Here is a 23,457-nt window from a genome sequence, read left to right on the forward strand (position 1 = left end):
CTATGAGGATTAAATGAGAGAATTCATATGAAGTGGTGGTTCTCAAAGTTTAGCAGGTATCAGGACCACCTGGAAGGCTGTTAATGTAAAAAATTTCTGAGTTCATACCCCAGGTAGGTCTGTAGTGGAGCCAGAGCATTTACATTCCTGATGAGATCTCAGATGATTCTCATGTCGCTGGCCTGGGACCTCTCTTAGAAAAACACTATGTTATAGTTTGGATCCTAAGTGTCCTCTAAAGGCACGGTCACCAACATGGTGTTACTTGGAGGTGGAGGAAACTTTAAGAAGTGAGGCTACTGTGAGGTCTTCTGGTCATCAAGGCTGCATCTTGGAAAGAACAGTGGGTCTCAGCTACTGTTTTTTGTTTTTTTTTCTCTTTAGCTTACCATGAAGTGAACAACTTTACTCCACCATGTATTCCCCAATATGATGTGCTATCCTGAGACAGGAACAAAAGCAATGGAGCCAACTAACTATGGACTAAACCTCTAAAACTGTAAGCCAAAATAAGGCTTTTCTCTGTATAAGTTTACTATCACAGGTATTTGTTATAGTGGTGGAAAACTGACTAATATACTCTGTTATATGACATTTAATACTGTGTCTAATCCATCACCAGAACCCAACAGTGTTAGATGTTTTATGATAACCATCTTTATGATGTGTGTCGGGAGGGTTTCTGGGAGCAAGAAATATCACATTTTATTAGAAATTTCCAACCCATCTTCATTATTTTGATGTTTATGAAGAACCTACAAAGAGCAAGATAATACCCACAATGTTCTGTGTACCTAGTTAGAGCCAGTGGGTTTGTGGTAAGGTTTGTCAGTAGGTGGAGCTATAGCGCATAAGCTACTGACCATTATACTACCATCTGAAATATTTTGCACCATTTCGGTTGTCTATAAAACATAGAAAATAATAATGAAAATCCCCCTTTTGTAATGAATCATGATAATATATTTCCCTGTGATTCTTCATCTCTATTAAAAAGACTATGCAGAAAAGACTGGGATTCAAATCAGTAGACTAAGTAAAGATCTGCCCTCACCAATGTAGGTCGACAACATCTAATCCATAGAGGGACCATCCAAATAGAACAGAAAGATGGAGGAAGAGTCAATTGGCTCTTTTCTTAAGCAGAGATATCTACCTTCTCCTGTCCTGGGACATAAGAGTTCCTGGTTCTTGAGACTTCAGACTCTGGGATTTACATGAGATCCTCAGGTGTTGGACCTCAGACTGGAAGTTACACCATCACCTCCCCTGATTCTCTGGCCTGTGGATCTGGACTGAATGACACCACTAGTTTTCCTAAGTCCCCAGCTTATAGACATCATATTATGGGACTTCTCAGCCTCCATAATCATGTGAGCCAATTCCTGCAGTTAATCCCCTCATGTACATATATCTTACTGATTATGTTTCTCTGCAGAACCCTAACACATTAACCAAGGTTTTTAATCATTGTGGGCTAATTCTAGACTTAAGCACTAGGGTTATTTTCAAAGAATAACAACGGGATACACATAAGTTCAATCACACCTCTGCAGACGTTGCTCCTTGGAAGTTATCACATGTTGTCTAGTTTTCCTTCCCTAAGATTATTTTCCATAGGGCCTTCATTTCTTTGGAGAAAAATATTGTAAGGCGGCAGAAACCACACAGACAAGATAAACAATTAGTTTGATAGACTCATCTTTATTTTGACATTTTCCAGTATTTATAACAGTTTCCTTTGAAAGGGGGAAAAAGAGAATAAGTATGACTTGGAAGATATATATACCCAAAGATGATCTAGGACTGTAGATATTCCATTCCATTCCAAGATCCAAAGGTAACATGTTTTCTTTTCCCATGAGCCAGGCTAGCTCTAAGAATCCTCAAAAGTGTTTTTTGTTGTTGTTTTTTAATATTTATTTTCTAGTTGTGGTTGAACACAATACCTTTATTTTACTTATTTATTTTGAATGCATACTTTTTTATATGCATTTTTGTGTGTGTGTGTATGATGCCAGGGTCTTGTGCATGCGAGGCAAGCACTCTACGAGCTGAACTATATCCCTAGCCTTTACTTACTTATTTTTATGTGGTGCTGAGAATCAAACTCAGGCCTCCCACATGCTAGGCAAGTGCTCTGCTACTGAGCTACAACTCCAGCCCATAAGCTTCTTTTAATTTAGGCTCTAGGATACCATTTTGTGGATTTATATCTGTTCTGCTGAAAGGACAGCTCTACTATAAGTAAAATTTTTAAAAAATATTTATTTATTTATGTATCTTTTTAGTTTTAGGTGTTATACATTAGTTTGTTTTTATATGGTGCTGAGGATCGAACCCAGTGCCTCATGCATGCTAGGCGAGCACTCTACCACTGAGCACTCTACCACTGAGCACTCTACCACCCCAGCCCCTATAAGTAAAATTAAAAAAAAATTATTTGCCCAACATTCTAGGTATATAGGTATAAATAGTGATCATAGTACAGATGAAAAAAAAAAACTAATCTTAGAAAGAGTAAAGGTTTTACTCTTTTATTTTAAAATTTATAAAAGGTTTTACTCTTGGATTTGCTTCTTTCTGAGTAATACTGTATGAGTTTATTGTATTCTCTGGGCCTCATTTTCCTCATGTGTAAAATGGCAATTCCTTTCCTATATATTTCATAGGGGGTTGATGAGTCTAATTCCAAGGAATGCAAAAAAAAAAAAAAAAAAAAAAAAGAGGGGACTTATTAATAACTTAATTCAGGAGCTGGGAGTGTAGCTCAGAGGCATGTGGGAGGCCTGGGGTTCGATGCCCAGTACTGTAGTGAAAAAGAAAAAAAATTAAAAAGATGAACAATAATAATCAACCTACTTTTATGAGACCCGTATACAAACTGTATCAAATGGCATCTGAAGGATTATAAATCTAAGGCAATTCGTGTGCTGCTTTTTAAAAGGGCTGGGATGAATACTTCTTACAGTAAATATCAAGAGCACAAATCATCTCATTTCCCAAGTTATTGCTCACCTCAGTCACATTTGTTCAGATATTTCAGTCCAAGGAGTGTGCTTCAAATAGCTGGGGATTCGGACTGCTATACCTCCTTTTACAATTTGCTGTTTTTGTTTTTCTGATCACAACATTTTGTTGATGGGATTTGGAACATTGCTGTATTTGAGGGCTACAAAGCATTGTCATCAAATGAAGACAATAATCAGCTATATCAAATTAAATGTCCCAAACTATAATTTATATTAATTAATTATTTTTGTTTGAAAGAAAGCTGCCTTTGTTGAAGTGCACAGACTATAAGATACAAAAACCTTTTGTGATTGGTTCAAACTTCCTATAGAATTCCCACCAATTTCTTCACCTCCTGGAGGACAGGATAGGCTAATTCTTTGGCTTTTGCTGACCCAGCTTGTAAAACCTTCTCTAAATATTCCTTGTCCATCTTCAGTTTTTCAATTTCATTTTTAATTGGAGCAAATTTCTCAATCACAGCATCTGCCACCACCAGTTTGTAGCGGGCAGTATCCATGCCTGTGCTGCGGTGGACCACCTCCTCCGTGGTGAGCCCTGTCACCGCAGCGTGAATCGAGACCATGTTGGAGACGCCCTCTCGGCTGGCAGGGTCGTAGGTGACCTCTGAGGTGAAGTCCGTCACAGCCTTGCGGAATTTCTGCACTATCTCCTCTGGGCTGTCTGTTATTCGGATGGTGGCCAGTTTGTCAGGGTCAGATTTTGACATTTTGGAAGAAGGGTCACGGAGGGATTTTACCTTCTTCATGGATGCTAGGTCAAAACACCAACACACATGCCAAAAAACAAAAACAAAAACAAAAACACAAATAAATCAGCAAGACTCACTGCTGGAATCTGGAAGATATCAAGAATACCAATGACTTTTTTACCTGTCTGTTTATAAAAATAGCAAATATTCATTGTGAAAAAGTCAAGCAATTTATGTAAGTATGAAAGTAAAGATTATCTGAATTATGTAACACTGTTAACATTTTCTCCATACTTTCAGGCATATTTTAATGCATTTGTCCACCTAAAATGTATACTCTTACCCAGATGAAATTATGCCAAACATACTGCTTTTGCTGTGTACAACTTTTAAAAAAGTATTGTTTCTTCTCCTCTCTGCTCTTCCCTATTAGTAATCATTTATTTACCCCCTGCAACCATTGCCATTTCTACCCCCCAACCAGTTTTAACAATCTGCAGTAATCCTTCTATTTCTTTACCCAGGATTACACACACACACACACACACACACACGAGAAATGGCTTGTTTATTGCTCTGATAGAATCAAGATGTTAAGCTGTGCTTCATAAACCAGTGTTATTAATAGTTGCCTATTTTATGGCTATTACAGAAGCATATAAAATTGAAAGGTAAAATAATAATGTCATATATTAAAATTTTATTTATTTATTTATTTGCATTACAATTCTTAATACACCATTATACATTAAAATCTGATTGTTAAAAGAAGTCTGACTTCAATGCCTGGGATTTCTTGAATTTATTTGTGTGAATTTTTGAAATTACCTAGAAATTTATACCTGACTTCTGTCTTTGAGTTGAATCTAGGATCATATTATACTCCTTTACAATGTTGTCAGCTTAATAAAGATGAACAGTGCTTAGGTTCCATGATCTCTGCCCCTGCCACAAAATTTACAAGTCTATCAGAATGCTGGTAGACTTACAGCATCAAGAAGGTTCCAGACTAGCATAGCAATGGAGGCTGAGGCTGATCTCTGAGACCCAGCAGGTGGATTGTACATTCCATCTCCGAGGTTCACTTAAGAAGACAGAACATGAGGATTACAGATTCCCTCTTATTTGATGTAGATTGGGATACTTTCATTTTGCTGTGAGTACTCAGGAAGGCAAGGTTAAGTAGGCTTTGGGCTTACAAATGCTCAGCATAGGACCCAACTCTGCCACAACTAGACATGTGACTTGGACACAAAGTGAGCCTTGCCAAACCTTTGTTTCTTTACCCATAAAAGAGGTGAAGATATCTGCTCTACCCAATAAAGTTTGTTATTTTAAATATATCTATTAGGTAAATTATATAGTACTTTACAAATTAAAATCATTTTTAGTTTGTAGTTTCTTCCATACTTCTCAAACATTTTAGTTATCTTTTTCAATAATCTAGTGTGACGTGCTAGTCCTACATGACAGAAACAATGAAGATTCGAGTTCCAAATCCTGAAGTTTGTCTATGAGAAAGCCAAGTTTTGTCCTAAGACAGTTCCCAGCCTCCATCTATTATCCAGTTTTCACTTCAGAATATGCCCGGATTTAACAATCATGTGTTTGTTACTTACTGAGGATGGATTTGGGCACTGGAAAGAACTCCCCATACTTCTTGTTGAAACCTTGTGCTAGATCCTGAACTAGTTCCATGTGCTGGATTTGGTCCTCCCCGACAGGAACGTGTGTGGACCTTTAATAAAAGACAGAAAAACTCAGCAAGGCTTCTTCTTAGATGGAAATGATATTGCAAGCAGCTGCATTTCCTGTGTCTATTTCATTGTTAGTGTTCAACAAATGTTCACAAACTACAGAGGGAACGTTGAGACCCAAGTCTTTATCCATGTATCAGACAAATGCTGGAGAGATGTTTGTCTATTCTGGTTCAGTTTCTTCCATAGCAGAAGAATATAGCCATCAACACCAGTGTGACAGGGTCTTGCTGGGAGGGAGGCATGGGATCTTCAATAGCATATGCGTTACACATAATTGTATTCTAAAACCACTCCTCATTCCCTCACTCAGTCAGCACATATAACCCGAGCCTGACCAGATGCTTTTTACTCAGAGCAGTGGCTTGCACTTGAAAGACACTCCTCCCCATCTTCAAATCAGATATGGCAGAAAGCTCTCTCTCAGGCAAGTGTTTTCCCTCCCTGTCACACAGGGAGTGATTCAAGATCTTTTTGGAACACACTGTCATTTTCAAGTAAATTGCAATCACAGGAGAATTAAGATGCTGGAAGGAACGTAAATAAACAACATCTCCAGGTACAATAATAGATAGATCTTGCGTTTTTCAGCTTCTTGTTGCTGAAAATACCTGACTTGAACAACTTAGAGGAGAAAAAGTGTCTTATGGCTCACGGTTTCAGAGGTTTCACAACATCCTGGTGGAAGGGCAAGGTGGAGGAGCTGCTCCATTCATGGTGGCAGGAGGCAGAGAAAGGGTAAGGAACCACAGAGTAGATGAACCCTTCCAGGGCACGCCCCCAGGGACCTTTGGCCTCCAGCCACAACCAACCTGCCTACAGTTACCACCAAGATAGTCCTTTCATACTAGCATGGTTGGATTAAGTTACAGCTCTCATTATCTAATCTTCCCACCTCTGAGCATTCTTACATCAACACAGCAGCTTTGGGGAGATAACTCATATCCAAACCATAACAAATCTCAAAAACAATGCTGAATGAAGGAAGCAAATTTCAGAAAACACCTAGGGTACACATTGGCATTTACGTAAATCGTAAAAGTACATAGGAAAATACTACACATTGCTTATAGAGGCATAGATCTGGAGTGATAAGTATGAAAACACACTGGAGGGGTCTTCTCAAATTTATGACCATAGCTGCTTCTGGAGAAAGAGAGAAGGAGATGGGTCTGAGGAAAGGAACAAAGGAGGCCTGAATTTTATCTATAATATTTTATTAAAAAACAAAGATGTGAAACCAAAAATATCAGAATGTGGAGAATCTATTTATAATGATTTTAATTACACATATAAAATTTGTAGGGTCAGATCATGATGAGGTTCATCAAGAAGAATTAACCATTTCAGAGAAGATCTAGTGGGGAAAACTGTACTGAAGTGTTACTGTGGATGGAGATAGGTGATGTTAGTATTTCATATCTTGATTGGCAAGTTTATATTTGATATTTGATAATATAAATATAATAAATAAAGTGACATAGTTTCTTTTCTTTTCTTTTTGGGTACTAGAAATTGAGCCCCAGCAGTGCTTAACCACTGAGCTATATCCCCAGCCAATTTATTTATATTTTTATTTTGAGACAAGGTCTTGCTAAGTTGCTCAGGGCCTTGCGAAATTACTTAGGCTGGCTTTGAACTTGTGATCCTTCTGTCTCAGCCTCCTTAGCTGCTGGGATTACAGCATGTACCACTACGCCCAGCTACATAGCTAGTTCCTTTCAAGGAAGTTCAATAATACTCCTGGGAGAAGCAGTCAGTTATCATGGGCAAGTTTCTTACCCTTTCCAAGCTTTCAATGTCTCTGTAATGCTGCTTATCTCGTTGGGTGGTTTCAAGGATAACAAACATAGTGCTTGATGCTAAGGGCTCAGTAACCCTTGCTGGTGGTATGCCATATTAAGGGCTGACATAATGAAGGACAAAATGGCACAAGGAAGATATATAGAAGGGTCCTTGTTGTGAGGTGCACTGTGACATTTTTCAAAGAGATCATTTCCTTTTTTGGTAGCTGACTCATATACCACAAACACATAGTCCCAGAGATGGTCAGAGACCTGGGTGGCAATCCTGATACGGGTAGAAAACATACCTGAAACGGACACTTCACCTATCAGGTGGTCCCCAAATACAAACAGTATGCTAATATAATTCTGAGAACTCTTTTAATTTAAAGAAAACAGCAGGGACAGAGCAATGAATGGAAAGGTAAACTCCAGGGACATAGAAGATGAATCAGGAAGTGCTTTCTGTTCTTAAGTTAGTAAATAAATGTAGGAAATTCTACTAAAGGATTGTGAGGGCCATGTCCATTGTTCTCTTCCACACAGTGTGGAGCAGAAAGCCACTGGCTCAGTGGTTAAAAAAAAAAGATGTAGGCCCTGGGTGTAACCCATTCATGCCTCACCTTTGAGAATTTCCCTTCTTTGGACCTTGTTGCTCCTGTCTGGTAATTAGAGTGAGGCTGACGTGCAGAGGTCACTTTGACTCCCCCAAACCAAATTAGCCAACAGAGCAGGTTAAAAAGCAATTACAGTAGCCCATAGGAAATCAGAATGGACTGCAACTAACACAGAAAAAAACAATTACCATAATCAATACACTTTAAGCACATCAGAATGAATATTTCCACATGCCAAAATGGTTCCAGATTCACCAAGCAACCAAACTAAACAGAAAACACATTTAGTTTTCATAATGACGCTGTGTGCGTCTTGCCTTATGTCGGATCCCTGCCTCTTTGCTTACAATTTGGTGAGGTTTTGATTTTTTTTTTTTTTAAAGGAATAAAAAAATTTTAATTTTTTTCACCTGGTCCCATTGCGCCACGTGGCTTTTGCATCTGACTTTGTTTGTTTCTGGTCTCTCCTCCTCCTGCTCCTGCTTTTCCTTTCACCTCCTATAATTTATCTTGGCCTTTACTTCTTATCCATTGAGTTTACACTTCACATTAATTCAGCCTGTCTTTGATTCTACTCACTTATGGGGCTTATTCTTTTCACGTTTTTAACCTCTCTCCTCATACTCTTCCTTTCACTTCAAATAATTTAGTGCTGTTCTTTTAAAATTTATACCCAACTTAATGATATCCATATTAATGTGCCTACTCTTTTTCTTTTTCTCCAGTTTCTTTTTTTCCCCCTTACCCTGACTGTGCTTTCTTAGACACAACATAAAAGAAAAGTCTTTCATAATTTTGATTGTTATAACTTCTGTCACATAATAATGCGTCTGATCTTCTTCTTTGGTGACTAAACCATTTTTCTTTTGCTTAGTTCCTTATTGCATCTTCATTTACTTGGGATCCACCCCACCCCTCTGCAGAATTAGTGTCCAGATGAATAATCATTGCTTACATATATCTGCTTGCAGAGATTTGTTCTCTTGTCCCCCCACCCCCACCCCCCTCCTACTTTCTTGGCTTGTGTTTGTGGATTTTCAATGCTGCTGCTTTTACCCAGCCTGACGGGACAGGGGTTTGGTGTTGTCTTTTCTATCATGAAGGATTGATCCCCCATCCCTGGGCAATTGTTGGATGTGCTATAATAACTCTAATCCATCAATTATTTAGAAGACCCACAATGTGAAAGGTCCAGTGCTGGGTACTGTGAGAGATATAATAAAGTGGTTACCATCTCCAGGAGGATAGATATTGAATAAAGCTATACATTCTTCCAGTTAGTCCTCTTTCAGTATTCTCATTGCAACACCATCAATCTAGTTACCCAAGAAATGTGCGGTCATCCCTGACAGCCCACACTCCTGCACATCCAGTCCAATGGGAAGCCCTTTCATTCTGACCTCCTGAAAAATCTCCTACATTTGGTGAGGCACCATGGTGCACACCTGTAATCCCAGAAAATTGGGAGGCTAATGCAGGAGGATGACAAGTTCAAGGCTAGCCCCAGCAACTTAGCGAGACCCTGTTTTGGGAAAAAAAAAAAAAAAAGTAAAAATGGCTGGAGATGTAGCTCAGTGGTAAAGTGCTTCAGAGTTCAATCCTAGTGCCACACCCCCAAACCAAAAAATCTTACATTTGGCTGCTTCTCCTTCCTCTTCATCATGGTCCAAATTAGACCAGTGAAATAGCCTCTGAAAAGTTCATCCTAGCTGTGCATCTGTAACTCATTTTCTGTATTTTAATCAGTTATTTAAGTATAAATTATATGAAATTTATTCTGTCTTTAAAATGTACAAAAAGCTTCCCGCTATGTTTGATGAGCTGACATCTTAGCTCAGCTCTCTTCTTTCTATGCTGTCTCCCTCTTTTTAAGGGCTAGCAGCCTAGAACCTATTTCAGATTGCCTTCCTGGGGTTTTGGTTTAGTGTAGCACTTGCCTGATGGCTAGAAAGAAGAAAGAGAAAGAGAAGAAATGATTGTTCAGAGAGTTGTGGATGAATATGTGGGTATTAGCAGTCTGCAGAAATGAGGCCCAGGCAGCTGCTTGCAGGATCTCATAAAAATCCAGGATAGCCTGGTCTCACAGAGAAAGGAAGTAGTTTAAGAACTGGAAGTCCTCAAAGCAGTTTTAGGAACTCCAAACTTTTAAGACGAGCTCTCAAAAAGGTTATCAAGGGCAGAAGTCTGATCCTCATACATTATGAAAACTTTTCTCTGACTCGACTTATTGAAGTATTGTCCACTTTACTCTCCCTACATTTTGGTTTTGGTTTGGTTTGTGTTGATTTCATATGTCCACTTCCCCACTGGGAGGTGGTGGAACCTTTAGGAGGTGAAACTTAGTGGAAGGAAGTGAACTCACTGGAGGATGCCCTTGAAAGGAATAGTGGGGCACTGGCTCCTTCCTGAGTCTGTTTTGCTTTCTAGCTGCCATAGGGTGAGCAGCTTGGCCTCACCACATGCTTCCCACCATGATGTTGTGCCTCATCACAGGTTCAAAGTGACAGTCAAGGGACCATGTACTGAAACCTCTGAAACTATAATATACCTTTCCTCCTTTAAGTCGACTTACCCCAGGTCTTTTGTCACATGATAGAAAGATGGCTAATGGCTTGGTTTCTTCTTACTCAGTTCTTTTTCTTCTTCCTGTGCTGGGGATTGAACCCAGGGCTTCAAGAATGCTAGGCAAGGGGCTGGGGCTGTAGCTCAGTGGCAGAGCTCTTGTCTTACACATGGGAGGCCCTGGGTTCAATCCTCAGCACCACATAAAAATAATCAAATAAAATAAAGGCATGCTGTCCATCTATAACTACAAAAAAAGAAAAAAAAAAAAAAAGAATGCTAGGCAAAGGCTCTACCACTCAGCTACAACCCAGCCCACTCCATTTCTTAAGGTTACTGTTCCCTCATATCAGCTTTTGCTTTCACTATCTTCTTATCCTCCTCTCATGTTTCTCAGTTTATTTTTTTTGTATTGGGATTGAACTCAGGGGCACTTTACCACTGAACTATATTCCCTGTCCTATTTATTTATTTACTTATTTAGAGACAGCATCTTGCTAAATTGCCTAGGGCCTTGCTAAGTGGCTGAGGCCAGCCTTGAACTTGGGATCCTTTTCAGCCTCCCAAGGCTCTGAAATTACCGACGTGCACCACTGTGCACAGCTTCAGTTCAAATTGTTGAGAAAGATAACCTATTAGACAGTCAATCGTTCTCTAATGTGAGTAGACATAACAACTCTTCCCTGAAAGTTAATTTCTTTATCTGTAAAATGGCCCATCACCCATTTATCCTACAGAGCTGCTGTGAGAATCTGAATAGATAATGTGTGTCACAGCTATTATAATATCTGGCAAACAAGGGCTGGGGCTGTGGCTCAAGTGGTAGCGCGCTCGCCTGTCATGCGTGCGGCCCGGGTTCGATCCTCAGCACCACATACAAACAAAGATGTTGTGTCCGCCGAGAACTAAAAAAATAAATAAATATTAAAAAAAAAAATATCTGGCAAACAATGATGGACACATGTCAATCCTTCCTTCTCTCTCTCTCAAGGCCATGTACAGTTCCTTTTTTTTGAATTAGTGACTTACCAAATAGTGGCTGAATTTGAATAAAAACTACATGTGTGTATCTGAGAGGGAAAGACACACATATGAAGAGAAAGAGAGAAAGAAATGTATACTTAATATAGAGCCAGTCTATTGAAATTAGGCATTCAGATAAATAATGCAGGGTACAAAATAAAAATTATGAATACTTGCTATTTTTGAATATTTTACCTTCCTTCAAATGGCTGCTATTTATTATGCTTTCAAATTAAAGACAATCTCAGGTCTCTATTCTTGGGTTCCTTACCAAGTTCCACCAAAACATTATGTAGGTCTTTTATTAACCTATCTGGAAGATTTTTCTTTCTCTTGTGTTTTTCCTCCAGCCCACAGTACCTAACGCTGATTTTAGCAAGAGCAAACATTAAGTCTGTATTTAACTTATAGCAACGTTTTATGAAGAGGCCACATAGATTTACTGGCAGAAAACAAAACAAAACAAAATAAATGTTTTATCCATCCTTCAACCTACCAAACTACCTGTCTATATTTATAATGTAAATATTCATAGACATTCTGGCTATGACCTTTTCCAAAATCCAGAAATATCTGAAATAAAACAAAAACAAATAAACAATACCCCCACGAGTGCAGGTTGTCTAACCTGAAACCAGACGGGAGGCAAATGTTGGGCTGTTCTTCCTAAGAATAAGAGGAGGCAGATGTCTGCCCATGTCTATTATCTAATTATGGCACCAGATCTGGCAGATAGCTGGAAGGCTAAGGTAGTAGGCACTCATCTTGAACACAGATAATTATCTAGTTGTACAGAAAAACATCTCTATCTATTTGAACAATCTGTAACTAAAATGCCAGAATGCTGATGAGGATAGATAAGAATCCCTCCACTATTATCCTCCTTTTAGAAGGTAGTCAAGAGAGAGGCACCTCATGCTTTCCTTAAGACAAGTTCTAACCACCAAATAGACCAGCAAACGTTAAAGGAGGAATATGTATCATATGGGAATTTCTTTGCTACAGAGAGCAGGCTCAAGGATAATAGGCTGAAAAATAAATGCCTATCCTTGGGGTCAAGTATTTTTATGTGAGAATCCTGCTGATGTTGTAGAAAGTAAGACAAGAAGTCATCAGAGACTTTCAAGGTTTACCTTCCATGTCTGAAATACTTATAGTTTTGTATGAGATAAAAGGGCATTCACAGCCTCAAGCCTGGCTTTAAAAAGGACAGCACATAAAACAAGTTTTGAGATCTTAAGAGGCTATTTTTGCCAATGTCAGTCTTTTTTAGAAGTACCTCTTATATCTTAAAATACCAGGTGATATCAATTCGTACATAATTTGCTCAATAACCCCCACAGGTATATCCAAGAGTCCACTTATGGATAAGAGAACTGGAGTATTTTACGATTCTTCCAATTGTATTTTGGGAAATTGAAAAAAACATACAGTATTTCCCCCTTATCCAGACTTTTAATTTCTGCAGTTGTAGTTAGCTGGGGTTAACTGTGGTCCAAAAATATTCCAAAAATTCCAGAAATAATCGATTCATAAGTTTTAATGGGCATGACATTCTAAGCAGTATGATAAAAATCTCTCACCATTTCCTGCCCCCATTCATCCTGCTTGGGATGTGAATCATCCTTTGGTCCAGCATATCCATGTTGTATATGCAACCAGCCCATGAATCACCTGGTAGCTACCATGGTCACCAGACGACAGCTGCAGTGTTGGGGGCTTGTGCCCAAGTAACTCATATCTTACTTAATAATGGCCCCTGACACAAGTTCAGTGATGCTGGCAATTCACACATGTCTAAGAGAAGCTGCAAAGTGCTTCCTCTAAATGAAAATGTGGGGGAGTTTTCAGCTAAAGGAAAGGAAAAGAAATCATATGCAAGGTTCCTAAGATTTATAGGACCAGTGAATCCTCTGAGAAATCATGTAGAAGGAAAAAAAAAATGTATGTGTTAATTTTGCTGTCAAATCTCAAGTTGCAAAACTGACAGCCATGGTGTGTAAGTGCTTAGTGCTTACTGTTTACTTCCATCTCATCATGTAGGCACTGTGTCATCCCACACTGTCACAGGAAGGGTGAGTGAAATACAGCAAGATATTTTTGAAAGAGCCCACATTCACATAATGTGTATTCCAGTATATTTTATATTAATTAAAAAAAATCATTTATGTATTTATTTTGATGCATGCTAGGCAAGTGCTCTGTCACTGAGCTACAGCCCCAGCCCTCCAGTATATTTTATGACCATATAATTAGACTTCATTCTGCTTCCTTTAAAATATCATTGGCTTGGGGCTGGGGATGTGGCTCAAGCAGTAGCGCGCTCGCCTGGCATGCGTGCGGCCCGGGTTCGATCCTCAGCACCACATACAAAGATGTTATGTCCGCCAAAAAACTAAAAAATAAATATTAAAAAAAAATTCTCTCTCTCTCTCCCTCTCTCTCTTTAAAAAAATAATAAAATAAAATAAAATATCATTGGCTTCCCAAGATATTAAGAGTCTAGCATTTAAGTTGATACAACAAGCAGACACATAATCCCATGTGCAAGTTTTGATCATAATTAAAGACAGGTTGCTTGCTCTCATGGACATTGCCTGTTTGTGGAGTTAGGCAACTATTCTTTGGGCTGTTTCCATCATAATTGTCCAAGGGCTTTGAAGCCCTTCAGCGAGGAGGATACTGTCATCTGTATGCTATCATCAGGTTCACAGGCAAAAGAATTCTAGTTCTCCTAGGGGACAATCATGGCTTTAGGGGGAAAGGGATGAGACAACAGTCCCTGATGCTTTCCCAGCAACAAGGCAAAGGCCAGGAGTGCACTTGCCTGGGAGGCTTTGCTTCTAGAAAGTCAAAGGGGTGGGGGCTGGCCAAGAGAGGCTAATGGAGAGAAAGCAGGGAAGAGCTGGGGGAGAAATGAGATCTCAAGTCCTGGCCAGTACAACAGAGAGCACAGAGAGGAGCATTCTTTGTTGTGTATTTTTGAGGCCTATAAATGGCAGTAGTAGTCAACTGGATGGATTAGAGGTCCAAGAAAAGTGAGGGTGTATCACACATCATGTTCAAAATATTTTGCTCTCAACCTTCAGGGTAAATATGTAGCCACTACCCACAGGTGGCTATTTAAGTTAACTAAAGAAAAATTTTAAATTCAGTTTCTATGTCACACTAGCAACATTTCAAGGGCTCAATAGCTACATGTGGCTGGTGTTTCTGGATTCAGAAAGTGCAGGTGTAGAACATTCCCACTGTCACAGCAAGTCCTATTGGTCAGTGTTGATTACTTAAAAATATATCAACATTTAAAGCTTGAAGTTTGTTCGTGAGGAAATATATATGGCCCCGAGGTTAAGAGGCACAGACCCGAACTTTTGGCACTCAAATCCTGTCTCAGCATGCTACCAACCACTCAGTTGCCTCATCAGTGAGACATGGAAAATAATAGTGCAAATTTTACAAGGTTCTTGTCAGGATGAGTATACATAAAGCATTTATAAAAGCTCCCAATATACAGTAAGTGCTAACTAAGTGTTGGTGCTTAGTATTGTTAGTTTCTCATTGAAGCATATTTCCATATTTTAGTATCTGTTATTAGAGAATAATATAAACTTATTCACGTGTCTAACTCTTTCTGCATGCCCCTTCTCCACGAACCAAGCCTTTGTCAGATGGGTTAAAACACTTTTTTATCATGGCGATGTGTGAGAACAGGGGTGGCCTCTCTCCTTACTTGTAGGAGAGAACGTCAGCTGCTTGGAGTACTGGGTATGTGAGCAGGCCCACAGTCCCGTCGTGCTTCTGCTTGGCAGTCTTTGCCTGTGGGGGATGAAAAGAGGAGGGAAAGAAATCTGATTTGAATTTAATTATATTGCTCAATTAAGAAATTTTTAAAGTAAGCAAAGTGTGATCTGAAGCCACCTGTAATAACATTATATCTCAATTCCTTTTAGCAACTCTAGCCGTCTTTAGCTGGTTTGTCTTCATGCTCCATGCCTGGGCAGGAATAAGGTGAATCAATTTTTCTTCATTTTTTTTTTTTTCTGGTACCGGGGATTGAACCCAGGGGGTGCTTAACCACTGAGCCATGTCCCTAGCCCTTTCTTATATTTTATTTACAGACAGGGTCTTGCTGAGTTGCTCAGGGTCTCACTATGCTGCTGAACTTTGAACTCATGATCCTCCTGTCTCACTCTCCAAGCTGCTGGGATTACAGGTATGCACCACCATGCCTGGCTCAAGGTGAATCAATTTTACTACTGTCCCTTTATTTGATTTATTCATGTGTTTCTGGTCCTGGGATTGAAACCAGGTACCCTCATGCTAAGCACGTATTGTAACACTGAGCTATCCCACAGCCCCTTGCCCGAAGGAAGGATCCCACGCCGCTACTACTTTTTACTCAATTCACTAAAGTACATACTAAGGCATTTTCTAGGTTTCCAAATCAGATAAATTCCAGATTTCACAGATAAGAAAAGAAATGATCATGAAATTAAATTTCCACAAATTAACATGAGTTAACATTCTCTTACTACAATTTATCTGATAAGGGTTGGTTAACAATTATCACTGGATAAAATCATGAACATTTAATTTGGAAATGAGCAAATGGGAAAATAATTCAATTTTTAAAAGTTAGCAAAGCATTAGATTTATAGTCTTTTTAATATTCGCATACTGGACCTAGAATTACAAAGTAAGCAAGGAGACATGAAGAACATTGCTTATAGAGCACCTGTTACATCTGCCTTGCCATTTGTTACTCATTAATCCTCCAAATAACCTTAACCTCATGCCCACTCTCCCATCAAAATCAAGCTGGGTGCTATACCCAGGGCCCTAATATCCTGCCCTCAGAGCACTTTTCACATGTTGTGACTTGTATAATGTCTTTCTCTAAATAGACTACAAGCCTCCTTCAGGGCTACTCTGTTTGTCTTGTTGACTGCACTATCTTCAGCACCTAGCATGACAGAAGAAGACTTGCAGAAGGCATTGCTGTAATTCACTAGAGAATGAAGGCCCATAGAAGGCAGTATCACCCCCAGGATGAGGGTTTGAAATCCACGTGTTTCCTATAAATAGAAATCATGGACCAGTGGAGAGGCTTCTCCGGAAAACCAATGTGCTCACAAGACCCTTAGAAGCTATTTCCTAGGGAGAGCAGTTCCTAATTAGTATTAGGTTCCTACAAAAAGGACTTCACCATTCAACTTAGTGGTAGAGTATTGTGATAATACGGGATAATCTTAACCTAAAATCAAAATATAGAATATTAGAGAAGCTAAGGCTAAGGCAAAGTCAGTGTCTAGACAGGACCCACTGCCTGGCTTTGTGATGGTGCCTTCTCTTGTCCTTGCCTGAGGGAAAGGAATAAAGGTCTCCCTGGGGCCTTTTCTCTAAGAGCACTAAATCCCATTCTTGAGGCTCTACCCTGAGACCTGATCACCTCTCAAAGGCTTCTCCTGTGGGGGTCAGACTCACCAAGAGCTATGGGGAGACACAAACGTCAGACCACAGCTTTCAGGCACTGTCACTACAAAGCTGTTTCTACCCTGTATGCAAAGGCTTCTGAAGATCCACTTGAGGCCAATGGCCCTGAAAGTATGCTCAAAGCCAGGTTGAAACTGAAAGTAGTGTTGACATAACTGGGGCTACCTACCCTCAAGTTATCCAATTGCAAAAAAATAAGTGGAAATAAAGTACTTTGAATTATACAATTTATTTTTCTCAATCAAACTTCTTAGTGAAAGTATATCCTTAATTTTTTCTGTGGGTTTGAACTGTTGCCTGGACTCAACTTGTTTAAATGTTAAATAAAATATGTTGTCTCTTCTCCCCACAGTGAAAACATTTCTTCCTTACTGCCAGTTAATTCCCGTGGGGATGGGTGGGCAACAGCAGTAATCCAGAAACTGTGATTATTTGTTAATTATAACATGGTACTTTTCAAATCATTACCAAGTCTATCCAAACACAGACAAAAACAGTTAATAGGATTTTTAAATGAGAAGAAATCTTGGTGAACCTAAGTCACATTTTGTTTAATGCCCTGAAGTAGAGAGGTGGAAGAGGCTGTCCCAGCCTTCCGGGGTTGCATTCCACAGAGGAAAGCAAACTCAGGGCTCCCGGGGCCCAACACACGCATAACCAGAAGGGAAAATGGTTTCCTTTCTGATTTTTAAGCAGATCACTGATATTTACCTTCCACTGGTGTAAATGCTGTAATCGAGGCAGCCTGACCATGCAGGTAAGGATCCAGTTTAATTGTGTGTGTTCAGACACCTAAAGAAAGAAAACAACATCAACAAAGGTGGCCAGTGTTTCCTTGCATGGAAACAAACTCAACAGACAGCAGGTATTATCATAAGCCACTGAAGACACCCCAGGTCAAGGTTATTGAAAGAAGGACAGGTGGAGAGGGCTTAGTTGTGATTCATGCTGCATAGAATCTTAGGTGAGGAAGAAATTATAAAGGCCAACTCATACACACACTACTCAAGTGTTCAAGTTCTCCACAGCATCCCTAGCAAGGGGGTGACCAGTCTGTTTCAATATCTTCAGTGAGAGGGATTCATTATGTCCTAAAGCCACCTATTTTACCCTTCAAAAGCTAAACTTACTAAAACAACACACACACACACACACACACACACACACACACACGTTCCAAGTCCTCTCTAAATAACTTCAAAGTATATGAAAAAGAACTATAATACATCATATATACATAGCAGAAAAAGGCACCAAAGTTAAATATTGAATTCTTGAGATCTAGAGTGATTTGAATTTTAGGGATTGCTTTATCATCCCATCATCTGGAAGGGTATTTTTATCATTTCTAGTTCTTCCTCTACTTCCTTCTCTTTTTCTAATCAACAGGAAAATATCAACTTTCCCAACTTGTTTTTGTTTGAATCAAATTTAATGAAGTAACCAAAGCTAGCAAAAACTGGGATGATTCTTGGGCCCTGGCCACATTCTAACTGATCACCCAGAATTTAAGTCCTATGCATCCCGTTTTGAGCCCTGGAGATTCCCAGCCATTCATCGACTGTGGCTTTTTTTGTGTGTATGTGTGTCCATATGATTTCCTTAAAAAGCAGAGACTGTTGCCAACTCTGCAAAGTAGCCCCAAATGTGTTCTTTGTGGGTTTTGCAAAAGGAACATAAAGGAATGGGGCTGAACCAGTCCAGGCTGATTTTACTAGCAAGGAATCACCATCTGTTGTAAGATAGTTTCTCATTTTTTTTCCCTCAAGTTATAGGGAGGGAAGAGTAGTTTCCCACGTGTTTGACAAGGAATCACTTTTAAAGTTTTGCAAGTTGCTGGGCTGAACCTGTTGTGTTTCTTCCAAGAGGCATTTGGGTTTCATTGAGGCCAGTGACTTTGACAGGACTCTCCAAGCAAATTGCCGACTGCTGCTATAAACAAACAGCTATCAGACAAAACAGCAACTGGGGATGTAAGCAAGGGGATTAGAGTAGCCTCTAGTCCATCAAGCAAAAGGCACTCTTGGTAGAAGTAATACAAGGCTGTTTTTAGGCATGAAAAAATGTAAGATAATTTTTTCCCCCTCTTTACTGGGTTGGGGAAAGGAATGAAAACACAGAAAATAACCATGGACATGTGGAAAGAGACAAGATGACTCCTTCCCTTCATCTCTGGTTCACATGCTTAGCTTTGGTGATACGGAAAAAAAAAAAAAAAAACTCTCAATGTCTCCATGAACTCAAGTATTTTCCTTGGATAAGCTTTTTATTTGGACATATGGAATGAAACTTACTTAATGTTTTTCAGAGATCTTCCTAGTGTTTCCAAAATAGAGAGCATCAAGTTAATTCAAATTATTCTCATGCAGAAAAAGTAGGTCAAAGGTGATTGATTTTTCATAATCCAGCTTCAATAATTGCACAAGAAAAGAAGTACTTCAGAATTTAGTTCTCTTCCTATTCAAGACAATTTCCTGGAAAGGTTCAGATTTTTACTTGAGGAAAAAGAAAATATGGTAGGTAACTAATTACAATATTTTCTTGCATCGTGAAGCCCCAAAATAATAAGATCTGTTTTAGCTACAAAAAAACAAAGGTATGGGACAAGAGACTGGCCACAAACAAGTCAACTGTGATTAAGTTGAAAAGAACTGAAGATTTCTGACCCTCTAATTGTAACAAGTCAAGTCATGTATTCGTCAGCCACAGCAGTTTTGCCTGTCTCGTTCACTCCTATGAAACACAGCCTGACGTTATATGTGCTCAGTAAATACTTCTCAATGTACAAAGTCTATGAAAGGCTCTGGAATAATAGGGCCATTATATTTGTCATCTTGATGCTGATCCAGACAGAAGCCATTTCAAGGGAGTGATTGAGATGGATTACAAAGGCATTAAGAGTGGGGCTAGGATGCAGGATATGAAGATAGAGGTATGAGGAGCATAGCAGAGTGGGGTTAAGAGGGCCACCTTTGCAGTAAAGCTACCTGGATCTGAATGCCAGTTCTGCTACTCAGTAGCTGGGTGACCCTGGGTAAGTAACTTAATCTCCCTATGTCTATGTTTTGTTTCTTATAAAATGAAAAAAAAAATAGTACCCACACGAAGGTACTTAGAATAATACCTAGCACATATTAATCAATATTATTATTATTATTACTATTATTATTATACATAAATTTTAGAAATACTACAGGAAATTCCCATATAACTTCCACCCAATCCCCGCCATGGCAACAACTTGCATAACTATAGTTAAATATCACAACGAAGAAACTGAACTTCAAACAATCCATCCTACCCTAGTTAGATTTCACCAGTCTTACATAGTGAAATCTAAAAAGGGTCTATTTAATTCTATGAAATTTTATTTACATGTGTAATACATTTGCTTTTTAGGGAAAGATAAGAGATGGGTAACAAAGAGCAGTTAGAGAGCAAACATTTTGTTTTTTAAGGGAGGAAAATACTATGGTCTGATGTACTAAGTAGGAAGAGAGCCAGGAAGACACAGGAAACGATTAAATCAAAGAACAATGTTTCTGAAGGAGGAAAGGGAAGGTGCCCAACAAAGTCAGAGAAACAGAGGACTAAAATGTCTTCCACTGTAGTAAGAGGTGAATGTGGCCGAGGTATATCTTGTGAGCTAGGAGTGGAGAATGGACAATTCAGAGGAATTCACTTCTAATGAGCTCTGTTATCTCTGAAAATAGAAGACAGGGCAATTAAAAACAAATGGGGTAAGAAATATACTTTACAGAATTTCTGGGTTCGATAGGAAGGAACAAAAGATCTTCCAAAATGGAATGAGAGAAGCCGATGTTTTGAAGATATTCTTATAGGTGAAAGGGGCCCATGGTGCATAAACTGTACTCTTGGGAAGCCTCTGAAATTCTTTACAGCACACTGAAATACTCTCCTTAATCATTATAGGTATTTTTAAAATTTGCAGAAGAATTCAAATCAGTTCACTGCACTTTTAACTTAGTAAAGACTTTTCAAAAACAGGATCCACAAAGTGCTAAACATGAAGAATAAGCCTTGATAACATAAACTGCATTAAAATCAGGAACTTCTCTTTATTACATGCCTTAAATGCAAACTAAAGCTATGTATGATATACCACTACATATTCACAGAATGATTGAAGTGAAAAATCCAACAGTATCGGGTGTGGTGAGGATGTTGAGTAAATCCCATACACTGTTGTGGGATGTAAATTGGTCTACCAACTTCAGTAAACAGATATACCCTAGCGCTCAACATTCACTTATCCTCTGACCCCAAAATTTAATTCTAGGTATATATTCAGCATAAATGTCTTCATATATTTCCCCAAAATAAATGTGCAGGCACACTGTAACAATCCCAAATTTGAAATAATCTAAATTTTCCACGTGTAGTTGAATAGACACATAAATCACAGCACACAAAGAATAGGCAAAGCCATGAGGATTAATGAACAATTACATGGAACAACATGAATGAGTGGAAGAAAGAAGCCAGGTACATACCAACAAAATGAGTGCATATTGAAAAAGAAAATTTATACAACATTCACAAATAGGTTACCTTGGGGACCAAAGTAGTAAGTAATTTGAAAGAGAAATGAAGAACATTCTAGCACTTACATGTGTGCATTCAGTGTGAGAAAACAGATTTATGATTTTGTGCTAGTAGGCATGTTTGTTTGTTGTAGCTAATATAAAGTTATATAAAAAAACTGAAAAAACTTGAGTCAGGTAGTAAAAAACTCAATAGATGTGATAAATACTAGATTGCATACAACTGAATACAGAATTAGAAGAAAAAAACCAATCACTCCATGGAGAAACAGATGGCCCCCAAATCAAAGCAGACTCTAAATCCTTTCAATGTGGTCAGAGGAGAAAATAGGTTCCCAGCATTGAAGAAAAAGAAGGAGGCCAGAGCAGCCATCATACTGTGCACACTCAGGTTTTATTCTTGTTTCTTTACTTCTATTCCTTATTACACTTGCTCCCTTTGCAATTTCATCTCCTTTCCATTGCTTTAAGTGCGGTTCATATGACTGATGATTTCAAACTTACACCCCAGCCACACTTCTCTGATGAGCTCCAGATTCAGGACTACCTGTTCAGCATCGCCGTGTGGACATCTAATGGACATCCCGAGCTCAACATCACTGAAACTGACCTCCTGATCCCCCATCCCAAACCTGTCCTGTTCCAGGATGGAAACTCTACCCTGGCAGTTGCTTCGGTAGAAACCTTGTGCCATCCTTCACTCCAGTTTTCTCACACCCTATAGCTAACCCACCTACAAATCTTGTTGCCTCTATCTTCAAAATATATTCAGGACTTCACCACTTCTGCCCCTGTGGCCCAGGGCACCATCTCTCTCCTCTGGCTCACCGTAATAACTTCCTCAGTGGTCTCTGATTCTACCCCAGATCCCCTCTAGTCTATTAGTAACAGAGCAGCGAAAGGGAGCCTTTCAAAACATAGATCAGATCACTTCTTGGCACAAAACCCTTAAATTCTCATTTCCTCAGAGTAAAAGGCAAAGTCCCGTAATGAACTGTGAGACCAGGCAAGGTCATTTCCCGCTGCTCAACACTGTTACTCTATGTCACTCTGGAGGCTCCTCCAGCAAGCTGGTCTCATATTCCTGGAATACAATGATACACCCTCACCCCAGGGGCTTTGCCAGGGCTCTTTCCTCTGAAATAATTCTCAACCTCCTGATACTCACCTTAAGTCTGCTCAAATATTATTTTATCAAGGGGGCTTGCCCAGACCACATTGAAATAGCTGTCTATTCCCCTCCACCCCGCTCCCAATTCTCCTTCATCTTTTCCCATATCATTTGTCACTATTTAATATACTTTGTGTTTGGCTTATTTAATATGGTTATTATTTATTTTACGTTATCCCAACAGAATGTAAGTACTATGAGGGCAGAGATTTTGGTCTGATTTATTCACTGATATAACATGAGTACTGAGTTTAGGATATAGTAAGTGCTTATTAAACATTCATGAAATGAATGCATGAATAAAGTTAAAAGTTTATTAATAAGAAATGCTGGAGAAGGAAGATGGCGGTGAGGGGAGTGCATTGCCCCCGTGTGCTGCTTCACTGTGTGGGAGTATGACAAGTCAGGACGGCTAAAGGATATCTTGTTAGGAATTTCCAGCAATAGTGGGGTGCTCCGGAACCTGGAGGAAGGATTTCCATCGCACAAGGATCGGCTACGGGGACTCAAACGCGAGAGGTTTGTCGCACGGAGGGTAACACTGCTTATTCAGCAAATCGCCCCGCGGCTAGAGTCTGCAGCGTGCGCTGGGATAGAGACGCAGGGTTACAGCGCTGCAGTTTCTGCCAGCCACGCAAGCACCGTACTCAGGGCTGAATTCTGGGTTCGAGACGGGGGAAGGAAGCGGTCCATCTCGGTTCTCCACACCGGTCAGACCACAGAGGAGGCCAGCAGCCACCATGTTGGTAAACTGACGTCAC

General features: G+C 39.4%; 1 protein-coding gene across 5 annotated transcripts in view; it reads right to left on the minus strand.

Annotated features, from left to right (window-relative positions):
* Positions 1 to 1,684: 1,684 nt before the first annotated feature.
* The window catches only part of Wars2 (tryptophanyl tRNA synthetase 2, mitochondrial), a 78,984-nt gene continuing 57,211 nt past the window's right edge, over positions 1,685 to 23,457 (minus strand). For all 5 annotated transcript variants that reach the window (XM_015502239.2, XM_048814589.1, XM_048814586.1 and 2 more), the window contains 4 exons: positions 17,672 to 17,752; positions 15,198 to 15,283; positions 5,344 to 5,462; positions 1,685 to 3,786 (listed from right to left, as the gene is read on the minus strand). In XM_015502239.2, coding sequence (XP_015357725.1) covers positions 3,338 to 3,786; positions 5,344 to 5,462; positions 15,198 to 15,283; positions 17,672 to 17,752 — 735 coding nt within the window. In that variant the 3' untranslated portion in view covers positions 1,685 to 3,337. The remainder of the gene's footprint in view (positions 3,787 to 5,343; positions 5,463 to 15,197; positions 15,284 to 17,671; positions 17,753 to 23,457) is intronic.

The sequence above is a fragment of the Marmota marmota genome, unplaced genomic scaffold, assembly GCF_001458135.2.
Source record: "Marmota marmota marmota unplaced genomic scaffold, marMar, whole genome shotgun sequence".
NCBI classification, from domain to species: Eukaryota; Metazoa; Chordata; class Mammalia; order Rodentia; family Sciuridae; genus Marmota; species Marmota marmota.